Source organism: Antechinus flavipes, chromosome 4 (assembly GCF_016432865.1).
Source record: "Antechinus flavipes isolate AdamAnt ecotype Samford, QLD, Australia chromosome 4, AdamAnt_v2, whole genome shotgun sequence".
Taxonomy (NCBI): Eukaryota; Metazoa; Chordata; class Mammalia; order Dasyuromorphia; family Dasyuridae; genus Antechinus; species Antechinus flavipes.
Genome location: NC_067401.1, coordinates 194,459,793 through 194,480,457, shown reverse-complemented (window position 1 = coordinate 194,480,457; position 20,665 = coordinate 194,459,793). Strand labels below are relative to the sequence as shown.

The 20,665-nt window shown below is 40.8% G+C and overlaps 1 protein-coding gene and 1 long non-coding RNA gene across 3 annotated transcripts in view; one reads left to right on the top strand and one right to left on the bottom strand.

The window, feature by feature from the left end:
- Nucleotides 1-6,890, top strand: part of TEAD3 (TEA domain transcription factor 3) — a 31,600-nt gene extending 24,710 nt beyond the window's left edge. The window contains exons 8-13 of the mRNA XM_051996479.1: nt 39-100; nt 2,396-2,529; nt 2,842-3,015; nt 3,561-3,701; nt 3,788-3,940; nt 4,449-6,890. Coding sequence (XP_051852439.1) covers nt 39-100; nt 2,396-2,529; nt 2,842-3,015; nt 3,561-3,701; nt 3,788-3,940; nt 4,449-4,562 — 778 coding nt within the window. The 3' untranslated portion in view covers nt 4,563-6,890. The remainder of the gene's footprint in view (nt 1-38; nt 101-2,395; nt 2,530-2,841; nt 3,016-3,560; nt 3,702-3,787; nt 3,941-4,448) is intronic.
- On the bottom strand, nt 6,634-8,528 carry LOC127561194 (uncharacterized). 2 transcript variants are annotated; one of them, XR_007953480.1, is made up of 3 exons: nt 8,485-8,528; nt 7,091-7,186; nt 6,634-6,981 (listed from the first exon to the last, which is right to left on the bottom strand). It is a non-coding gene; the product is annotated as an uncharacterized LOC127561194 (long non-coding RNA). The 2 variants fall into 2 exon arrangements; XR_007953479.1 differs by lacking the exon at nt 8,485-8,528 and having other exon boundaries at nt 7,091-8,458.
- Between the last annotated feature and the right edge of the window lie 12,137 nt (nt 8,529-20,665).

Genomic DNA, 20,665 nt, shown 5'->3' with positions numbered 1-20,665 from the left:
CACACACAGGAGCTAACTAGGCTTTTTTGGTCTTACAGCATCAAACCCTTCGCGCAGCCAGCCTACCCCATCCAGCCACCCTTGCCACCCACACTCACTAGTAAGTGCCCAGTACTATGGTTTGTCTCCACCTCCCTGCATGTCTAGACTTTGTATTGACTGCTAATTCTGCTTTGTTTCCTTTCCAATCTTTTCTCCACTTTACCCCAGCAGAGTTCTTCAACCTCAACCCAATCTTGAAGACAGAGGTTATGAGAAATAGCCATTGGTTGTTATACCTTAAGTCATAAGTACAGTCAAAGGGGGTGATCCAGGAAAAGGCTGAAGTCTCAAGCAGGGAAAAGTCATATACTGAGAAATACCAGAGATAAATTATTTTATCATTTTCCCTGTGGTTGACCCCACACACATATACACATTCCTCCACACAATTACAGATAGCTCCCATATATATATACAAACTACCTCCTTTTCCCTACTGCAGCCTCTGCTTCCCCCCCCCCCCATGTGTACATACACACATACTATCCATTTTACTATACATCTATGTGCAATTATCCCTTGCCACATTGTGATTTTCCTCATTGTCATTTTGATATATCGTAGGTCAGCTTAAGAAATTAAATGGAAATCTTCTGGGAATTTTGCAGAAGCCATAGACAAACACACCAAACACAAAAAAGGTTTAAAAACTCAGAAATAAAATGTATGTATTGTATAATATAGCCTTTGACCAAAAAGTTAACTCAGATTTTATAACAACATAATATAACCACCCCAGAAAAGAAAAAGAAAAAAATAAGACTTCTTTTCTGGTACAAAAGGAGGGCCAAAACAATTTTACATTAATTTTCCAGATCACAAAGGCACCATACCCCTAACTCCCACAATGTGGAAGGGATAATTGTATTGGTAATGTCTTTATAATCACTGCCAGATAGGAGTCCTGAAAGACAGGTCTTTCAGCATTACAGCTCACAATTTCATCACACCTTATTCCTGTTTGATTCTGATCCATTCCCTTCTTTAAATTTTGCCTCAAAGATGCACTCCATGTATTCTTTCTTTTGATATCTCCAGGGTGTTGCAATTGGACTGCCTATCTGCCCTCTCAGTCTCAATTCATGACTATCCCACCACCTTGTCTAGTGATATTTATACCATCCCTCTCTTGGAAGTCGTCATTACATGTTGTGACCTATGTATTCCCACTGTGTAGCTTTTCCTTGTCTCTAGTGATTGTTGGTCTTCTGAGATTGTGAATTATGTTCAATAATTAACAGCTATATAGGATCTTTGAGAGAATACTAGTGTTAGAGATGAGCTTTTGTTTCTTTCACACAAGGCCGCCCTATTTCCCAGGCTGGATCCAGCTGGATGGTCAGCTAGCTAACTGTCTGCGGTTCCTGCCCCAAACATACATGCATGTGCACATGTGTGTGCATGTACATATACACATATGCACAGCATATGCACATATACAGCCATGGATATGTCTATGTACATATATATACATATGTACATTTATATACTGTGTATGTGTGTGTGTGTGTATATATATATATATACACTTATAAATGTATGTTTGTATGTGTGTGTGTGTATATATATATATATATATATATATATAGTGTATCTGCGTGTGCGTGTGTGTGTGTACATACATGCATGGTAGAGCCAGATTCTTCCGTCTGAGTCATGATTTTGCCAAGTGACTGAGTGTAAGAAATTAACATTCACTGGGTATAAAACCTTGGATTGCAGCTCCTCAATTTTCCCCTCTCAACTAAGAGATTTGGGCCTTTTTAGATCTCTTTAGCTCTAAAGACCTATAATTCTTTAATGAGATGATCTTTTCATGAGACCTTTCTAGTTCTATACACAACAGATGCACACCATTATATAGATACTCAGGTTCATGATCATCTTTGTCTTTATTTCTCTGTCTCACACCTCCCCCCCCCCCCACATACATATTTTCCCCCAAGGGTATTTGCACACTAGATCCCACTCTTCTAGATAAGGTGTTTTGTCTCTCAATTCTCAAGGCTTTTTCTTCTCAGAGCTCCCCTGCACTGGCCTCTATCCCCTTACTAATCTAATTATCTAATAATCTCCAGGAACATGGTTACACAGAGAACCCTGCTGAGCTCTTCTAAGGTTAGAAAAGTGGCCCAGTACTGGAGTCTGTCTCTGTCTCTCTGCTTATCTCATTTGATTTACCTTCTGACTTGACTTTTTTTCCTCTCCAGTCTTGCCACAGGAGAGAGCTTGAGCCTCAACCCAGTCCTGGGAGCAAAGACTGAAGCTCGGCCATTGGCCATTAGCACAAACCCAGAGTCACTGGCATATATCTAGACCCCTGCCCGGTTCACACCAGAAGTCTCTCCCACAGGTTATGAGCCCTTGGCCCCCCTCCCACCAGCCGCCTCCACCGTGCCTGTGTGGCAGGACCGCACCATCGCCTCCACGCGACTTCGGCTCCTAGAATATTCAGCTTTCATGGAAGTGCAGCGAGATCCAGACACGGTAACTGAGATGGAGAGAACCTGACATGGTCCTTAAGAATGAGGACCCAGAATGGTTATGGTTGGGGCAGGGGCCGTGAAGAGGAAGGACAGGGCAGAAACATGGATGTCAATTTAGTTCCTAAGAGAAAAAGTTCATAGGTGCTCTCATGAGCTCCCTCACCTCTTTTTGTCTGTTTCCTTTCACCTTTTGCCATGTAGCATCAATCCTCCACACCCATAGCTACCACCTTAGGCCCTATCTCCCTCTTACTTTTTAGGGTCCCTCCCATAGGTTTCTAACATGACCCTGTACTGAACCCCTCCCTTACAGTATAGCAAGCATTTGTTCGTGCACATTGGCCAGACCAACCCTGCCTTCTCGGATCCTCCTCTGGAAGCGGTGGATGTTCGTCAGATCTATGATAAGTTCCCTGAGAAAAAGGGTGGGCTGAAGGACCTCTATGAAAAGGGACCACCTAATGCCTTCTTCCTTGTCAAGTTCTGGGTAAGGATTCTCCCCACCTCCAAATTGAAGATTCTCATTTCAGAATCTCTGCAGAGGCAGCCTGGCTTCAGGCTTTTTTCTAATCTGAATCTCTTATCATTCCTCTCTTAAACTTCAAAGTTCCTCAATTTCTGACCATCAAAAACCAAAATCACCCTGGTCCCAGAACCAGGGAGCAGGGAAGGGATGTGGAATGTCTTGAATAGGAGGCACTCTGATCACTGTGTACAGATTTAGAGTTGGAAGGAACCTTAGCACTTCTCCAGTCCAATCCTGTCACTTTACAGAGGAGGAAAACTATCCAGAGAGGCTATGTAATTTGCCAGTCATACTAATTAGTAATCAGAGGCAGGATTTGAACTGATGCTATGCCAAGCAGCTTCTCAAATGGCTGTGTATTCTTAGGATATTTTCCCCTCTTAACTTGCCCCAAATCTTCCACTTGTACCAAGTGTTTGCATCTTTTAGGGAAATTACTTTCCCAAGGCTCTAAAATCACCGAAATTGCTTTTCCTCTTCCATTCCTGACCTCCTCCAATCTTTAGGCGGACCTGAACAGCACCATCCAGGATGGACCTGGGGCTTTCTACGGGGTCAGCTCCCAATACAGCTCCGCTGACAGCATGACCATCAGCGTCTCCACCAAGGTCTGCTCATTCGGCAAGCAGGTTGTAGAGAAAGTGGAGGTGAGGCGAGCATGAGGCTACGGGAAGGGGGTGGGAAAGGACGAAGGGAGAGAAACTAGCAAGCTGCATGTGTTCTCTGACCCCAGACGGAGTATGCTCGGCTGGAGAATGGCCGATTTGTGTACCGCATCCATCGCTCCCCCATGTGTGAATACATGATCAACTTCATCCACAAACTGAAACACCTACCTGAGAAGTATATGATGAACAGCGTCTTGGAAAACTTCACTATCCTGCAGGTGGAGTCCACACTCCTTCCCTTCCTTTCCCCTCCCCCACAGTAGCTCTAGAATTCTCCAGGAGGAGAGCTGGAACGATTTCAGAAGTGACCATATCCCATCCTGTTTTCCCTGTGTTCCATCCGGGCAGTTAGTTGGCTCTAGACGTGGAGTCAGAAAAACCCAGCCTCAGATACTAGTCACTCTATCTCAGTTTCTTCATCTATAAATTGGACATAATAATGATGCAAATCTCCCAGAGTGAGGATCAAATGAGATATTTATAAAATGCTTGACACATAGTAGGCATGTAAATAAATTCTTGGTTCCTTCTTTCCTTCCCCATTTCCCAGAGGAAAAAGCAGATTCTCCCCCCTGTCCCCCCCAAAAAATGAAGTGATTTGTTCAATGTTACCCAGAAAATCAGTAGCAGAACTTGGAAAAAACCCAAGTCCTGAGGACCTGGGGCTCCTTTCATGTTGCATGTTGCATTTCTTCCTGACTTGTTCTTTTCTCTCTTGCCTTCCAGGTAGTGACGAGTCGAGACTCCCAGGAGACACTGCTGGTTATTGCCTTTGTCTTCGAAGTCTCCACCAGCGAGCACGGGGCCCAGCATCATGTCTATAAGCTGATCAAGGACTAGGGTCTCCTTTCTTGATTCAACTACCACCTGCCTGCCCAGGGCCCGGGCCCAAGATGTGTCTTCCCTCCTCATCCCTACCTCCTGACCTGGGGGCCTTGGTCTAGGATATGCCCCTTAACCTTCTACCCACCTGCTGACCAGGTCCCAGGCCCAGGATAAGTCCACCCCTATATACACTCCACTCTACTGTGGTCTATGCTTTAATTATTGAAGAAGACAGACTAGCCTCAGGCAGTGGGGCAGCCAGCCCCCTTTCACACCAAAACTGTCCTTTTCCTTTCCCATCTTCCTCTCTTCACCATTATCCAGTTCAAGACGGGCTGTGGCTGACCTAGATTTGGGGCAATGGGGGCCTCTCTAGAATGGAAAGAGGACCAAAAAAAATTCCTTTAAGTTCTCTTGAGAAGCAGGCTCTGGTCCAAGGGTGGGCTAGGACAGACTCAGTTAAGGTCAAAAAAGAATTAAGAGATGGCTCCCAGAAAGCGAGATACCCTCCCACGCCCATCCCCAAGAGAAGGGGTATGATGGAAAGACCACAGCCCTAGAGGCAGTCAGCTGAAGTGGGGAAGGAATGGACTTAGGAAGTAGATAACATTCGACTAAGAATGAAACTGGGAAAGAGGGGTGAGTGAAAAGACAGAAAGTGGAAGAGGAGATGGCTGAGAGTGGAATGAGGAAGCAGAGACCTAAGAGTAGAGAGTGGGAATCTTGAGGGGGCAGGGAATAAAGGGGGGGGGGGGAGGGATTGATCCAAGTAGGGGCAGTCACCAGGAAGGTCAGCTGGCTGTGGTAGCACTGCATTCTCAAAGCCAGTTCTATGTAAGAGTGGAGATGGGGTCACTGTGTAGCTGGGTACCAGCAGGGAGCATGGAGTTGCTCCAATATGTGATGCCCTGAGGGTTCCAGGAGATGAGCGAGGGTTTGCACATGGTTTGATGTGGAGCTGTGGAACCACACCAAAGAACCAAGACTCATATGTTGAGGCAAGTTTTGTGAACCTAAGGAAGTTGGAGGTGGGAATAATCAATCATAGTTACTTAATCCTGGGTGAGTGGGCTGAGAGTCCCCCACCAACAGTAGTAAGGGGGTCCTTGAGACCAGAGCCTGAACCCCTATAATTTGGTACATGGAAGAGAAGAGGGTCAGCGTCCATTCCAAATGTTTGGAGAAAAATAGCAATCATGAGCTGTGCCACCTTCCAGAAGGATCTAGAAACCCTGATTCTGAATGTTTTCCCCCTTCCCTAAGGTGGTCATGGGAAGACCAGCCCTAGCCTCAACTTTCACAACCACAACTACCCCCAGATCCCACTCCCCAAATATATACAGCCTCCTTCCCCACAAAATACCTCACAAAAGCACACCACACATACACATTTCCTACAGTGGCCATACCTTTCTAAAGGTGCTCCTAGATCTGGCCTAAAGAGCCCCCCAGCAACCTAGCTCTTCTTGCTACCATCTGCCTTGAATGTAGCCTGTTGGTGTTTTCACCACACCTCTTCTCCCAGGAATTTTACCTAATTCTCTCTCTGGTGCTGGCAGGGGGAACCAACTCCCACCCAATACTATTCCCTTCTTACTCCTACCAAACTTGAAAATCAATTTAACAGCCCTAAATTAAGTGCCTACTCTAGAGAAAAAAAAAAAAAACAATAAGACTATCTTGCTCTCAGAGATTTCAGTCTGGACTTCCCTTAGCGAGTGGGAGGCCTGCTCTTAAGGCTAAGGATGTTGGGAGTGGGGAGACAATGTGCTGAGGGCCTTTGGCCTTATGGCATAGGACTGGGCAGGCAGCTGGAGAATCAGACACAGCTGGAGCATAGGGGATAACTGAAGGGCCCCATCTCTTTAGGGATAAGCTCAGAACCCCACCTTCCAGATTCCTATCCCTTAGCTTCTCACATTTATATTTCTGGTTTGGTGGAGATCTCTAAAAGAAATAGATGGAGATGTGGGTTGACCCCATTTTCTCTCTTAGGGCTTTTGGTGGGGACCAATCCTCAGGCCCATCTCTGGGAATGAAGGTTAACTTTCCTTCTCTCTTCCTGGTATGCCCATAGCCCCAAAGAGCCACTCCCCACTGGCCTTTTCCCTGACACCAGCTTGGAGGAGGTAACAAAAGCCTTTGATTATTTATGAGTTTCATATGAAGTACTGTTCCCCTTCTCTCCCACCCATGTCACCCCTTCCCAAGGTGTGCCCCTCCCCCTGAGCTTCCCCCAGGCCCTTCATGGATTACAAATTGCTCAGGCCACCCTACACCCTTCCCTCCCTCTCCCCATATCCAGTTTTGTAATGTATATTATATATTATATATATATATATATTTTTGTGTATTTTTTTAATCCAGCTGTGATGGGTTGTATCATATCCAAGGCGTGTGGCAGGACAGTGGTCCTCATGAGGCCGAGCTCCTGCTTGGAAAAAAATTAAAGTTATTTGCTTGTGGGTCAGCTTTGTGGCCTGTCATCTGCCCCCCATTCCACCCCAATGCTACCCTGAATCTAGGGTATTCTATATACTCACCAATCTCTCAATTTTCATCTCCAATTGTAGTTCTTAGGGGACAAGAGAGGTCAGGCCTCTGTAGAGTGAAGAGATGGACTGGGGGGACATGAATCCCTATTAGATAAGGCGAATTATTCAGTAGGAGAGCATTATTCATTATTCAGTAGGACAGCACAGGTTCTGGCATTAGGACCCAGGTTTGAATTCTACCTCATAATCTTACTATACCTGGGTGACTTTGGCCTGAGTTTCATCCACTCAATGAGGACTTTGGACTAGCTGACCTCTTGGGTCCCTCCTGAGCTATGACCTAGACTACTGTGTGTTGTTTGTCATTCTTGGAGACGATAAGTGTGTGGAAGAGCTAAGACCTGAGAATGTCCCAAAGTTAAGTTTCTAAAAAGCCTTTGGCAAGCTCCCACACCAGAAGAGGCTGTGGCTCAGTCCACTGATCCCACTCCCTATTAGTCCCTGGGCATTTCCTTCGGTTGGGGAAGAGCCATGAGGTGAGATGGGATTCTAAGGCTTACTTTGATGAACCGGGATGAGGGAAGGATGCATTAGATTAGCCTTAGGAGGCCTGGGAGGAAGTGTTAATCTTAGAATTCACAGAACCCAAATTCAAACCTCAGCTCTACATAGCAGTAGTGATGGAGCAAGTAGGGAACCAGAATCCTGGCTCTATTAACCATGTGGCCTTGAGTCTCAATTTCGTCATAAAGAGGGGGCTGTTTCAATACATTGAAATGCACCCCTTTCTTACTCCTGCCTCTAAAAATCCATTGTTTCCTTTTTAGATTCAGCTGCAATGCCACCTCTTACATGAAGCCTTCTTTGATTTCCTCAAGCTCCTAAGTGCCCTCCTTTCTAAATTAATTATATGTATTTTGTATATACTTATACACAAATATATTTTGTCTTCTTCCTCCCTAGATAAATTCCTTGAGGGCAAGGGCAGTTTCATTTTTGTCTTTGTATATCCCCAATACCTACCACAGTGTCTGACACTTAGTTGACTTACAATAAATGCTTGTCGATTGCCCATGAGAACTCTAAGGCCTCCAACTCCAGATCTATGAAATTTAGGTTTTATGGTTACAAGAAGCATCTTTGCATAGTAGTCAGCCTTTGAGTAGGAAAAGCTCTGTCACATTCTAGCTGTGTGACCCTGAAGATGTCACCTAACCTCTCAAATACCTCAGGTCTCTAAGGCTATGTATAAACTGCCAAGGAGTTGCACATTTGCATTAGTGAAGGGAGTTTCCTGAACCAATAAAATCACAAATCTATAAAATTAAAAATAAAAGGTTCCAATATATCCACTATTTTACTGAAATTCATGTTTTTAGTGTGAAATAGGGATTATTATTTCCAATATTTATGGATAGGGAAACAGAATGAAAATGACTTACCTCAACTTGAACTAAGTTTCATATTTTTCCCTTTCCATTACCCTGGAATGGAAAACAAAGGCTTTTAAAAAAAAGTGGTTGTATTGCATTTTTCTCTGAGTGAAATTTCACATTTCGCAAGAGTGAAATTCTTGGGAAAATAACTGAGGAAGGAGTCAGAAGCACTGGATTCTAGTCATGGGTCTACTACTTGTTTATTGTGTGACCTTCAACCAGACATTTGCCCTTCCTGGGCCTCTGTTCTCCTCTTTACAAAGAGGCGGTTGAATTAGATGATCTTAAACAGGTTCCTAAGAGCTAATGTTCTCGAAATCAAAGAATCTTTGGGGCCTACAGTGAATAGGTCCCAGAACAGTTCAGGGATTGTCAATACTAGAGGACTTTCAAATGTATAGCAAAAGATAGGTTTATTTAGAAGAGGCTACAGCAAAATGAAGAGATACAAGAAACACCAGAAGTGATAAATATGAAATAAAGTTGGGAGAGCACATAGCAAGGAAAGGGATTTTAATTAATGATGGAAAAGTCAAGTTCCCTAGTGGATAACCAGGAGAAAAAGGAACACCCCGTGAGGTTGGGGCTTTCCTGGTGGCAGGCCAGACCCTAAAAGGGATTTAGTTAATGTCCTAAAAGACTTATTTAGCTATAAGAAGGCATGGTGAAAGATGAGAGGAGACACAAAGTGTATAAGAGGAGGGAAGGGGAAGGGGAAGGGAAAGACACCATGAGACAGAGTGGTAAGCCATAACCCCAAGAGGGATTCAGCAAAGATGGTGTGAACCATGGACAGATTTATAGAGGAAATTTAATCTCAGGGGTTTGACATAACTTGGATTTCTTGGCTGGACACATCAAGGTAGGGCCATCCAAGGGAAGGGGGGACCTCTGCAGAGGGTGGGACCATGAAGCTAAACTGATCTCTATCAGTGCCCTTTTCTGCCTGTCCTAGGGATCAATTCTATCAATGCTCCGCCAACTGCAGACAGTTCCTGAGGACCTTCCTCAAGTTTTACTTCCAGGTCTATAGCCAAAAATTGCCTAAGTTGATTTCTTTTTGACTTGCCCAAGGTCAGACAACTAGTTAAGTGTCTGAGGCTGAATTTGAATCAGGTCCTCCTGACAGTCTATCCACTGTGTCACTAGCTGCTCCCCAAATTGATTTCTAATATAATCGACCACTCCCCCGCATACACCTTTCATTTCTCTCCCACTTGCCACTTTCTTTCCTCTCTGGACCTCTTCCTTCTTTCCCCATCATCTTTCAAGGATTCTTCTCTCTCCACATCCAAGATGAGGATTTTTCAAGTTATAATCATTAGAAAAGATCATTTTAGCCAAGTATCTTCAAAAGCAAACAGCACACATTCAACAAGCAAGGAATATGTGCAGGCACAGAGTCCTGAGCCCAGGTGCTGGGGAAACCGAGCTGAAAAGCATAACAGTTCCTGCCCTCAAGAAATTTATACTCTAGTATGATGTTGTGACATCGATCGATATAATGCAAAATCTTAACATATTCATGGGTGAGATGCATTTAAGTGGCGTGAGATGCACGAGATGCCTTGTGGAGCGGAAAGTTTGTACCCTGCTGCTAGGAAGGCTGAAACTGGGGCATCTCTTGGGCCTTGAGTTACTTGAGTAACTTGAGTTACAAGTTCCAGTAGACCTAAAGTTAATGGAGGGTTCAAATTCGGTCCAGAAGCAATGCAGTGAGCTCCCAAGGAGGGAGAGCTCCCAGAATGCCTAAAAAGGGATGAATTGGCCCAGGTGGCAAAAACAGCAGACTGAAGCTTACACGCCAAATGAAACATTTATTTAGCTACTGAGATCAATTAAATGGCCAAATATAAATCCAAAGGACTAACAAAACATACTATCCACCTTGAGACAGAAAGCTGATGGACTCAGTTCAGATTGAAACATATTTTCTTTCTTTTCTTTTGTGTATGACTAATGAGATAATTTGTATAGGATGACTATGAAAATTTGTATCAGATTTTGTTTTATCTTATCCCATCAAAGGATGGGAAAGAAAGGAGATAGAAGATTTAGAACTGAAAATAAAATGAAATTCAAATTAAAAAAAGACAATTAGTTATTGGGGTGGAAATCATGAATAAAAGTACCCAAGAAAAAATTCATATCCCCTATGTATGTGTACCAACTAAGGTATAAAATAAGGAGACACTTGTTTACCAGAGGCAACTTTTTAAATTTTATTATTTATTTTTAAGTAAAATAAGTTATTTTTTAAGTAAAATGTTATATTTTTAAGTATCTTTTTCATTTTGAAGTAATTTTATTTTCAAGAAGCATTGTATCACAACGATCACAGCTCTACCAGTGTAGGACACAATTTCCCCAAATCCATTTTTCTCCTTTTCAACTTTAGGTCCAGCTCAATGTGCCACTATCATGGAGGATATCCAGGGATTCTGCATTTATAGATAGTGAGGGCCTATGGATTTCAATATTTACTGCTGACATTGAGGTAATTGCAGCAAGCCCTCCCAACTTGCAGCAGTCTCTTAAATAAGATCATGATCACTCAAAAAATTTTTGACTTAACAATCTAAATATGAAAAACCTATGCTATGCATTTGGATGAACATTACAATAAGCTTACAATACTTTTGATAGTTGTTGTTTGTCCTTCATTCTTGAACAGGACCCTGACATCAGGGAGGTGATTCCATGACAAGCAAGTGAATTGGATTTAAGTGAGGAGGACTGGGCAAAGTCACCTGCCTCATTTTTCCCTCCAGAGCCAGTAGCCAGATGATCAGGATGATTAGAGGTGGCTCTGAATGCAATGGGAGATATTGGTCTTTTTAAGGAAGGTCTTCCAGAAGCAGCTACACTCAAAGAAAGAACACTGGGAAATGAATATAAACTGCTTGTATTTTTGTTTTTCTTCCCGGGTTATTTATACCTTCTGAATCCAATTCTTCCTGTGCAACAAGAGAACTGTTCGTTTCTGCAAACATATATTGTACCTAGGATATACTGTGACATATTTAACATGTAAAGGACTGCTTGCCATCTGGGGAAGGGGGTATAGGGAGAGAGGGGAAAAATCAGAACAGAAGTGAATGCAAGGGATAATGCTGTATAAAATTATCCTGGCATGGGTTCTGTCAACAAAAAGTTTAAAAAAATACAAAAATTTAAAAATAAATAAATAACTAAATAAATAAAGAGGAAGGTCTTCAACAGATTTCAGTTTTACTGAGGTTACATCCATTTAGTGATTAAGGCTAGGTACTAAGCAAAGAATATCATCTTTCACCTAATCAAAAAAAAAAAAAAAAATATATATATATATATAGTACATGGATAATGAACTGGGTCTAAAGTTGAAAAGAAGCAGAAAAATGGGTTTGGAGAAATGGTATAAGTACACTAGTAGAACTATGGTCATTATGATCCTGTGGTTCTTGAAAAGAATATAGAATTTTACTTAAAAATAAATGTAACTTAAAAATGAAAATTTTTCTTAAAAATAAAAATATAGAAAACAATGAAAATAACTTATTTTGCTTAAAAATAAATAATATATATTGAACTGTACATATCCTTTGACCTAGCAATATCATTGTTAGACATAGGGTCAGTGAAGGTCAAAGACAGATGGGAGAAGTCCATCAATTACAAAAATATTTATAGTAGCATTTTTAGGTAGCAGCAACCCTCTTCACAAATTATGGCATGTTAACATGATAGATACTATTGCATAATTCAGGAAGGCTTACATAACAGATATAGAATGAAGGAAGTAGAACTCAAAGAACAACTTAAATGATAAATATATCAAATAATCAAAATGATAAAAATATCATAATAATATAGCATTATAATAATCAATCATAATAATAAAAAGGAAAACAGCATTGGAAGACTAGAACTCTGATCAATGAAGTGACTAATTTTAACTTTTGTAAATTCAAGAGCAGAGAATGATGCGGGTGTGGTCCCTTTAAGAATTGATTATTATAATTCTTTCTGATTCCCAACCCCTCCTAGTTGATGCATTATCAATCCAGGACCTTTTGATTCACAAATCCTGGTGCCTTTGAATTCCAATAGAAGATCCAGACCTGTCTCAGCCCCACCCGGATCTGAGCCAACTTGGGACTCCACCCACAGGCCCCTTTAGCTAAATCTCTCATTATAAAAGAGTTAAGCTAGAATCCTCTTTTTGCAGAGGTTCCAAACATGTCTGCCTTACCCTGGCATGCCGGGGATCTCTGTCCGCTGGGACTCTGTGTCTGGTGCCCTTCTCATCTCTACCTTCATCTATTTCCTAACTATACTTTAACCTTACTTCCGAACCCCATAACAAACCTCTTTTATCAATCTAGCTTTTGGGGCCAATAAATGCTTTTATTGGGGACTCATGCCTCTTCTAGACCTTATTTAACTCCCTATCTTGCGCCGAATCCAATCGGGTTGCAAGGGCGCTCTATTTGACTCCCTGTACCCCGAACCTGCCACTAGACCTCCATTAAACCCTAATTTCATTTAGGTACCCCATATCTAGACCTTATCAAGACTATTTGGTTTTTGCCTTTCTTTGTCTCTAGCATTTAGTGCAGATTGAAGTTTTTTTTTTTTTTCATTTTATTTTTCTTGCTTTTTTTTATACCTTGGCTAATATGGAACTATGTTTTGCATGACTTCACATGTATAATGGGTATCACATTACTTGTCTTTTCAATAACTGGGGAGGGGCTTAAGTGAGGGAGAGAATTCAAAACTCAAAAAAAAAAAATGAAAATATAAAAAATAAGAAAGTGGCCTGATTAATATCTCCATTATGACCTCCAATCCGTCTTCCACTCACTACTTTCTGGGTTATCACTCTGCTCCAGATGTACTGTACTATCCTTCTCTTTACCACATGAAGAATCAGTTCCCAAACTCACTTCCCTTCCGGCTGTTGGATCCTTCTCTCTCCCCTTCCTTCTTTCCTTTCCTCCTCCTCCCTCTTTTCCTTGCTCTCTTTGTCTTGATAGATAGAAGGATAAATGGATAGGTAAATATGTGTATGTTTATCTGTATCCCCAGGGATCTCTCCCTCTTCAAATTCTCCCAGAGCATTTTGTCTACATCTCTCCTTTGCCCTTATTATATTTTATCTCCTATTATACTTCCTGACGTACTGACACATTCTGTGTCCCACCCCACCTCATATATTTGTACACCCAATCTTGTTTCTATATGGGAAGAAGAGTATGAATCCATTCCGCAGCTCAGCTGATGCAGTACCATAAGATGAGGTTTTAATGTATAAGAGATGTCTAAACCAGCCATTCTGTGAGATAAAATTAGTGCCTCCAATGAATTACAAAGGTAAGATGAAGAATGATGGGTCACACCTCTCAACATGATCTTTAAGAGTCAGTTCAATGAATCTATAAGATAGACTCAGCTCCTAATAGGACGATCAGGAGCATAGAACTAGAGGAAGAATGGTTGTAAGAAGCCACAGGGATCTAAGTGGGCAGAAGCACAGGCAGAGGAAATTGTCACAAAGAGAAGGGTCAGGGGCAGCTAGAAGGTTCAGTGGATAGAGCACCAGCAGTGATGGTTCAAATTTGGACCTCAGAAACTTAACACGTCCTAGCTGTGTGACCCTGGGCAAGTCACTTAACTCTAATTGCCAAAAAAAAACCCTCAACTTTCCCCCCAAAAATATTTAGGAGACTGAATGTAAATCAACACATGCTAAATTCACTTCTTTTTTCTGTTCTTTTTTTTAATCTGTCCTATGGCTTTTTCCCTTTTGCTCTGATTTTTCTTCCCAACTTGATTCATAAAGCAATGTGTATTAAAAACAAAGAAAACAAAGAAAAACAAATGGAAAAAAAAGAAAGAAAAGAGTCAGGCCTAAGTGGTCACAAGGTAAACTGGACAAAAGCAATAGAACCGAAGCCCCTAGGTTACAGACCCCAAAGCAGTTCCTCTGGGCTTAAGGGAAAGTTTGTTTACCTTTCTTTGTTTTAAATGTCTGCTTTGTTTTTAATAAACAATGGTAACCATTGGAAATTGTGAGTTGGGGCTGTACTAATAGTGACAATAGAATAGGGAGCAAGCTACTGAGGGAGAAAAATATCCTCAGAGAAGAGGTAGACATAGATCTAACTCTAAATTGTTTTATCTAAAATGTCACTGGCTGGGGGCTCAAAGCTAATAAAACAAACAAACAATAAATAAATAAATAGAAGTAATTATCTTTTGATATTATTTCCCAGAAAAGAAAGATGTTTATATCAGGGAAATTCATCTGGGCATAAGTTTATTTCAGTGCATATTATCTTTCCCAATGAAACATAAGGCCTGTGAGGGCAGAAAATGTTTTTACTTTTTCTTTATATCCCCAGCATTTAGCATAATTATTAGAACATAGTAAGGGCTTAATAAATGCTTGCTGATTGATTGGTAAGAGTAAAGATTTTAGAAAAAGAGGAAATTATAGTAGAATATTTTTAATGACCACCAGCTTCTCCCAGAAACAAAGGATCATTTTATTAATATCTATATTCTGGTAATGCTACATGTCTGTAAGCATGTAATGTCAGTCTCCAAAGAATTAAAATTGAGGATCATGCAAAAGCCAAGGGAGAGGGATATGTTGGGCAGAGACAGGCTGAAACATATTACCAATGAGGAATTGTTACTCGTGAGTTTGAACATCAGTAACAGAATTCCTGGGGTTAGTACAAGTTTTTGGAAAATCACTCCCAATTCAGTAAACTCCAGTAGCTTTCTATTGCCTCCAGAATCAAATACAAAGTGTTCTGTTTAGCATTCAAAGCCTTTCATAACCTAGTCCCCTCTTATCTTTCTATTTTTCTTATAGCTTATTCTTCAGCATATACTCTTTGATTCATTGATGGGTGATTCATTGACATTGGCCAATTGAACAATTGACATTGTTCCATAAACAAGATTTCCATTTCTCAATTCCAAGCCTTCTCCCTGGTTGTCCCCTTTGCCTGGAGCACTCTCCTTTCTCTTCTCTGTCTATTGACTTCTTGGATTTCCTTAAATTCCAAATAAAATCCCACTTTGTAAAGGAAGCCTTCCCTAACCCCAGTAAATTTTGCACCTCCCCTCGGTTAATTATCTCCTATTTATCCCATATATGCCTAGCTCTGTGTGTACTTATTTGCAAATCTCCCTCATTAAATTGTAAATTCCTTAAGGGCAGGGACTTTCTTTGGCCTCTTTTTGGACTCCATAAATGTGGATTGATTGAGTACAGGAATTCTTTTCAATATACCAGGTTTGTACTGTGGCAATTAGAAATGATATCTGGATAAAGCACAAGAAAAGGAAAAAAATCTATTCATCATAAGAAAGATGGTGTTTATCAAATCTTCAAAAACGAATTTATTAAAATGTGAAGCTTTTAAATCTTAAAAACGTCATAAGGACCACAGATGGAGCATTAGGGATCATCATATCCAATCCCCTCATTTTATTTTTTTTATTATTATAGCTTTTTATTTACAAGATATATGCATAGGTAATTTTTCAGCATTGACAATTGCAAATCCTTTTGTTCCAACTTTTCCCCTCCTTTCCTCAACCCCCTCCCCCAGACGGCAGGTAGACCAATCCATGTTAAATATGTTAAAGTATAAGTTAACTACTATATATATATACATGTCCAAACAGTTATTTTGCTGCACAAAAAGAATCGGACTTTGAAAGAGTGTACAATTAGCCTGTGAAGGAAATCAAAAATGCAGGCGGACAAAAATAGAGAGATTGAGAATTCTATGTAATGGTTCATAGTCATCTCCCAGAGTTCTTTCCCTGGGTGTAGCTGGTTCAGTTCATTACTGCTCTATTGGAACTGATTTGGTTCATCTCATTGTTGAAAAGGCCCCTCATTTTACAGGTGAGGAAACTGAAGTCCAGAGAGGTGAAATGTCTTTCCCAGAGTCATATAACTAATAAGTATTTGAGGCAGGATTAAAATTCATATCATTCTGATACCAAGTCTAATTCTCTATCTCTTCCATTAAAAAGATCTGTCTCACACATTAAAAAGTCTTAAGCTGAGAATCTGGTTCCACCTTGCTTTGTCAACTGGATTTCACTTTACCCTTCTTCACACATTCTATATTTTCATCAAACTAGTCCACTAATGATTTCCCCATCTCCTCCTGGCCTCTCATGCTCTTTTGCAGTCATATAAGTTTCCCCAAGAGCCTGGAGCATATTCTTTCCTCTGCTGTGCCTGTTCGGTGTAATAACACTAAAAATTCCTCCTTACCATGCACAAAATCTGGAGCTAAATGCTGACAAAAACTATCTTCTTTCAAGTTGCATGAAGTCTTCCCTGATCTCTCACCATCCTCCTTCCGCCATTCCCAAGGATCTCTCCCTTAAAAATCCCTCTTTAAATTCTCTCTCCTTTGTTCTTTATTATATTCTACCTCCTATCACACTTCCTGGTGTATCTGACATATTCTGTGTCCCACCCTTCTTCGCTTCAATTCCATTAGATTATAAACTCCACAGAGTTTTATTTCCCTCCTTGTATCCCCAGGGCTTAGCATAAAATCTCAAGATTACTTCCCTACTCCCAGAAACTAGGATTTTTAAAGTGAGATAGCGCTACTCCCTTCCTGAGCAGATCACAGCCCAGACACACCTTTGGAGATGATCTACATGATTTTCCTTAGCTGTAAAATCTGTTTACCTGCACTCACCTTCCATTCAGAGCCCCTGGTTCTGCCCTCTGGGACTAAGTGGAACCATTTCATCTCTCTGCTGAAAAATAGCTGCCATGTGCTCAGTTCCTCCTATGGGTTGCTCTCAAGGACTTTTTTTTTGTCCTGGTTGCTTTTATTCTGCATAGTAAAGACTTGGAGGCAAGGCTTGGTGGTTCTCCAAATAATTTTAATCAACAACAATAAGCTAGCACTTATATAGTATATGGACTAAGAACTTTACAAAATATTATCTCATATGACCCTCTCAACAATCTTGAGGGGTAGGTGCTATTATCATTCCTATTTTACAGGTGAAGAATCTGAGATAAATAGTGATTAAGTGACCTGACTAAAGTCAAACAGCCAGTAAGTGTCTGAGGTAAAATTTGAACATAGGCTTCCCAATGCCAGGTCCGGTACTCTATCCACTGTGTCGCCCAGCTACATAAAGGGCAGTTACCAAAGATTCTTACCATACCCCTATATATCCAAGGCAAAAACTTTCCATCAGCCATTTTTTTTCTGTCTTCTCCAGTACGAAGATTATTTTCCTTGATAGAGAAAACAGACTTCAAATAAGAATTAAACAGTTCTATTTAATTCAATTTAATTTTTAAAAATTCTGTTTCTCTGTATTAGAGAATATAAGGGCATCCTAAGACCTAAGTTCATAGCTGTGTGACCCTAGGCAAGTCACTTCACTCTGCCTCAGTTTCCTCATCTGTAAAATGAGCTGGAGAGGAAATGACAAACCGCTCCAGTATCTTTGCCAAGAAAACCCCAAATGGAGTCATGAAAAATTGGCAAGACCGAAAATAATTAAATAAGTATGTTGGTCACATCAAACCTGACTTCTCCATTTAAGACCATTGTAGAGATGCTCAAGGCCCTGATCCCTACAAAAGCATTGGAATAACCAGGATTCCAGCCCTGTGTCTGTGTGTGAGACAACCATTGTGCGGATGTGGCCCAGCAGCTGTTTCTGAAGTGCAGCTGCAGCCACAACCATAGAAGACCCGAAAAAAGAAGCTTTTACCACCCAAAGTCCTTGGCATTGTCCAGTGGTTCCGTGCCAGAAACTGATAGGATTATCAGTGGAAATGATATGAAAAAAGAGGTATCATCATTTGGCACTTTCCCCTAAGGAAACACGGGACTTTCTCGCCAGACTGGCAGTTGAAACCTTTCAGATGTTCTCTCCCATTAGGATATAAGCTTCCAGACAGCAGGGACTGTCTAGCTTTTTTCATTCAATGTTAATTGAATCTCATTTTACATCATTGTACATATTCTGTGTCCCACCCTTCTTCACTTCAACCCCATTAGATTATAAACTCCACAGAAGGGATATTTCCCTCCTTGTGTCCCCAGGGCTTAGCATAAGATCTCAAGCTAAGGAAGTGAGATCTGAACTAAAGGCAGCATCCATGCCCACTGGAGGACCCTCTCACTCTAGCCCATCTTTTTCAAGGTGAAATGAGACATTTGAAAAGTGCTCAGTACAGTATTTAGCTCTTCATGATTCCATAGAGGGTTTTCTTAGCAAAGGTATTGGAGTGGTTTGTCCCCATAATTAATACTTAGTAATACTTATACTCCACATACTTAATAAACACTTCCCTGTCAATTGATGGAGTGAAATTGCATTGAATAGAATGTAGCTTTTTTCCATGAGGATTTATATTTTTGGTTTTGGACTGAGGAAATGGATTAATCTACAACTTTACCCTGAAAAAAAAAAAGTGTATGATTTAGATGCTGTATTTATCAGAGTTAATGAAGCAGATACTTGATTGGAGTCACTGGGAGGTAAACTATATTTATTTCAAAAAGCCACTAAGGGTATGTACTTCTTTTCTCTGCTAGGGAAGTTAGTATGGAGGAGGAGCAGTAGGTCCTGCCAGGGGTCACTGGGGCATCAACTTTTGGCACTATTCATTTCAACCAGCTGGTCATAGGCACACCTTCCCCACTTCTGCTTCACCCAGCATCTAAAACAGAGACTTGTATACACCTGAAGAAAGGATTTGTGATTGTATCCATGTAGGGGACTCCTACCAATTTAGATTATAAGCCATTTGCTCAGGTTGGTCACATAATTCAAGTCCAACATTGTCCACTTTCCCCTAATCATTTCTTTAAATTAAATGAAATATTTATAAAGTTCCTACCACAAGGCTTAGCATGTAACAGGCATTTAATAAATGCATAATTTATCATTATAAGTTTATCAAAGTTTATACTTTGCATTTTATTGGCCTAAACTTGTGATTTCATTAAAAGAGGGAACTCTCTAGTGAGAAAATTTCCTAGGCCAATGCTTATCAGTAACTACCTGCAACCTAAGAGTTTTGGAGAGTTGCTTAGAAACTATGAAATTAAGGGACTTGCCCAGAATTACACAGCCAAGTATGTAACAAAGTTAGAAACTGCACCATCCTAACTCGGAAACCAGCTCTATATAACTGCCTCATTGGCCAGTCAAATCTGTTATAAATAACTCTTATCTACTGAGCCATCACTTTTTTTTTTTAAATGAAAACTTTTTATTTTCAAAACATATGCATGGATAAATTTTCAACTTCGACCCTTGCAAAAGCATGTGTTCCAATTCTCCCCCCTTTTCCCCACCCCTCCACCAGATGGCAAGTAATCCGATGTTAAACATAATAAAAATGTTAAATACAACATATGCATACATCTTTATAATTATCTTGCTGCATAAGAAAAATCAGATCAAAAAGGAAAAAAAAAATTCAAACAACAGAAAGAGTGAAAGTGCTATGTTGTGATACACTCAGTTCTCACAGACCTCTCTCTGGGTATAGATGGCTCTCTCCATCACAAGCCTATCAGAATAGGCTTGAATCATCTCATTGTTGAAGAGACAAGAACATCAGAATGTTGCCATGGTTCTGTTCATTTCCCTTAGCATCGGATCATGTCTCTCCAGTCCTCTCTGAAATCATCATGCTGGTCGTTTCTTATAGAATAGTATTCCCTAACATTCATATACCATAATTTATTCAGCCATTCTCCAATTGTGTGGGTATCCTCTCAATTTCTAGTTTCTGGCCACTACAAACAGGGCTGCCACAAACATTTTTGCACATGTGGGTGAGTCCCTTTCCCTCCTTTAAGATCTTTGGGATATAAAACCAGTAGAAACACTGTTGGATCAAAGGATATGCAGTTTGATAGCCCTTTGGGGGTAATTCCAAATTTGAACCATCACTGTTTTCCCTCAGGCAATTGGGGTTAAGTGACTTGCCCAGGGTCACACAGCTAGGAAGTGTCAAGTGTCTGAGGCCAGATTTGAATTCCGTTCCTCCCCACTTCAGAGCTGGTGCTCTATCCACTGAACTACCTAGCTGCCCCTGAGCCATCACTTTCAAAGTGTAAGATAGGTATTTAATATTTCATTGGAAAATAAAATGTGAAGTGCTACATTC